Source organism: Chrysochloris asiatica, unplaced genomic scaffold (genome assembly GCF_000296735.1).
Source record: "Chrysochloris asiatica unplaced genomic scaffold, ChrAsi1.0 scaffold00384, whole genome shotgun sequence".
In the NCBI taxonomy this organism is placed as follows: Eukaryota; Metazoa; Chordata; class Mammalia; order Afrosoricida; family Chrysochloridae; genus Chrysochloris; species Chrysochloris asiatica.
Window position 1 is genome coordinate 175,938 of NW_006408902.1, and position 2,573 is coordinate 178,510.

Here is a 2,573-nt window from a genome sequence, read left to right on the forward strand (position 1 = left end):
GACCCTGTACAGGGTTTCCGAGGGTGTAAATCTTTACGGGAGTAGAAAGCCTCATCTTTCTCCCGCGGAGCGGCTGGTAGTTTCGAACCGCTGCCCTTAAGGTTCGCAGCCCGATTCGTAGCCACTACGCTACCAGTTTCTGTACGTTGATGATATGCAGCCCATATAAAAAAGCATTTGTTTGTAAAATCAAAATTATATTTTTAAAAATATATAACTTTTTTGTGCTGTATATAGCAAGAAACATTTCAAAACCGAAAGTAACGAATAGCTTCTTGTTAGTATAAATACTATTGCCATTTATCACGATTAAACCCAGTTTTTGCACCCAGCTAGTCACTGAGAGTTCTGTGACATAGTGCCAAAACTGTACGCTTGCTTCCTGGGTCCCCCAGAGCATTCTAGTTGGGACGTTAGACTGTCCCTATGGAAACACCCTGAGAACTCACTAATCCCACCATAGCGTGGGTGTATGAATGGAGTCTTTTTTGTCTCATTCAAGGGAGGTTTTATTTTTCTGCAAGTTCTCCCAGTGACATTTTCGTAACTTCATGAGTACAACGTGTGTTCCACAGTGTCTTCAGATTCAGACTCTCTTATACGGACCACAGGACAAGAGGACACTTGCCACCCAGCAGACCGTGGACATTCTTTCCAAGTGAGTTGGCCTTTCCTCACAATAGTCCTCTGAGTGTGTCATTCTTGTGCTATTCATAATCTCAAAGGAAGCTGGTTCTAGAAGTTCTTGAGGTGACCCATGGAAAGTCTCACTAACTGGCTCTTAATAACCCATCAACTGTGCAAGGCCAGTTCCCTTTGAAGAGCTAGTTGTGGATATAGTCTGCCCACATTTTTAAGAAAAAAACGAGTTCTTGAATAATGTCACCAACCCACGCTAGATTACGTCCTCCCATAGACCAGCCCTCTGTAAGTAACTGCACCAGCCAGAGGGAGCTGACACAAAGCACGTAGCTGCCTGTGGGAGCCCTGCTCTGAACTGCCCCCAGCTTTTGAGGGCCAGCTCCCCACACCTCCCAATGCCTTTGTCAGTCACAACCCATAGCTGACGGCAAAATCCATGCCTAGCAAAGCCCTCCGCTAACTTCAGGACACAGTGTGGGCACAGCCAGCAAGAGTTCCTGTCTCCACTGGCTCAGGGTTGAGAACATCAGCTTCCACTGCCAGCACCACCCACGAATCACTGTCAGATTAACTCCATTAACTTCAAATCACAGTCACTCTGTGTGTGTCAGAGTAGAGTTGTGCTCTGTATGGTCTTTGGAGGCTGGCTGCTGTTACAAACGTAGATTGATTGCCTTTCTTCTGAGTGGACCCAAATCTCTGACCTCTCCACTAGCGGCCAAGCTTGTTTACCATGTACACAACTCGGGAATCCTAGTCCCTCTTAAGCAGGAAAACTGAGCCAAGGAGGCCACCGACCCAACCTCTTCAGGTCATTTTGCTCATGTTCTGCTCACTGACCCAGCTAAGCGTTATTTCAGTGTAAGGTCACAAGGAAGGAGAAAGCAAGAGGGAAAGTCCTGTTATTTTATTTCTGTGGCTTGGTTCTCCTTTCATTCCCATTCTCTCCTGAGATGCCATCATTAGATGCAGCTCTGTGGATGCTACGGAAGCCTCTGCAGGAGCACAGGCTGTGGGGGAGGCCATGTACATCTGAGGGGCCCTCACTTACCACCACCTTCTGCTCGCTTGCAGGGCCCTGGGGATCCCTGGGAAGTCAAGGCAGCCTCAGAAAGCTAAGCCGGCATTCTGCCCCGCTGTCCCTCAGCACCCTGTGCCCGCAAAGGCAAGAACCACCACAGCTGTCAGAGATGTCGTCAAAGAACACCTTGGTCAGGCCTGAGTGCTACATTAAGTCTTAAATGGAAAGATGGAATTCAACGGGGAGTGGACAGATTTCCAGGACTCCAACGTGCGGTAGCAATACCACAAACCTCCCCCCAGGTCCCATCTGACTACAGGGAAGCTGCTGTTTCTACGAAACATTTTTCTGTGTACCACCTGAGTGGGTTTTCTTGCCAACAGAAGTTTTTACCCATCAGCACTGCTGAAAAGCGCCCTTTCTAAAATGCAAAACTGCCTGCAGAGAAACACAGGAGCGCAGTAGACTGATTGCACGTTAGCACCTGACAGGCCCCGAGCAAGTCTCTTTTACACGCAGGGAAGAGGGACTGAGAAAAGAACGCCTGAGGTTGATGATGTCCTATGTGTGTTTAGGTCTGTGTGTTTAAAGTGAAGCCCACCTCAGTTTTCACAGGGGTCTGAAGGGGGGGGGGGCAAGAGGCATCCGTCCTTCACATCTTCATCACTCATCAGATTGATTGAGCACCCAGAGTTGGTACCAGGCCCATAAGAACTGGAAGACAAACATTCAACAAGACCCAGTCCCTTTCCTCTGCTCCTACAATTGATGTGGATGCTGCAGATGCAACATATCACAAGGGCATGAACCCGTCCCGTCCGTGGCCATGGCAGCAGCTGCACCACAGCAAGTGATGGACTTGACTTTGCCCCGGGGCCAGGGGAGGGCAAGGCAAGCTGAGGGGATGCAG

General features: G+C 49.0%; 1 protein-coding gene across 1 annotated transcript in view; it reads left to right on the forward strand.

Moving 5' to 3' along the window:
- The window catches only part of LOC102821398 (tetratricopeptide repeat protein 23-like), a gene marked incomplete at its 5' end in the record, with an annotated part of 122,787 nt that overhangs the window by 119,853 nt on the left and 361 nt on the right, over positions 1-2,573 (forward strand). Inside the window, 2 exons of the mRNA XM_006876505.1 lie at positions 576-658; positions 1,717-1,807. Coding sequence (XP_006876567.1) covers positions 576-658; positions 1,717-1,807 — 174 coding nt within the window. The remainder of the gene's footprint in view (positions 1-575; positions 659-1,716; positions 1,808-2,573) is intronic.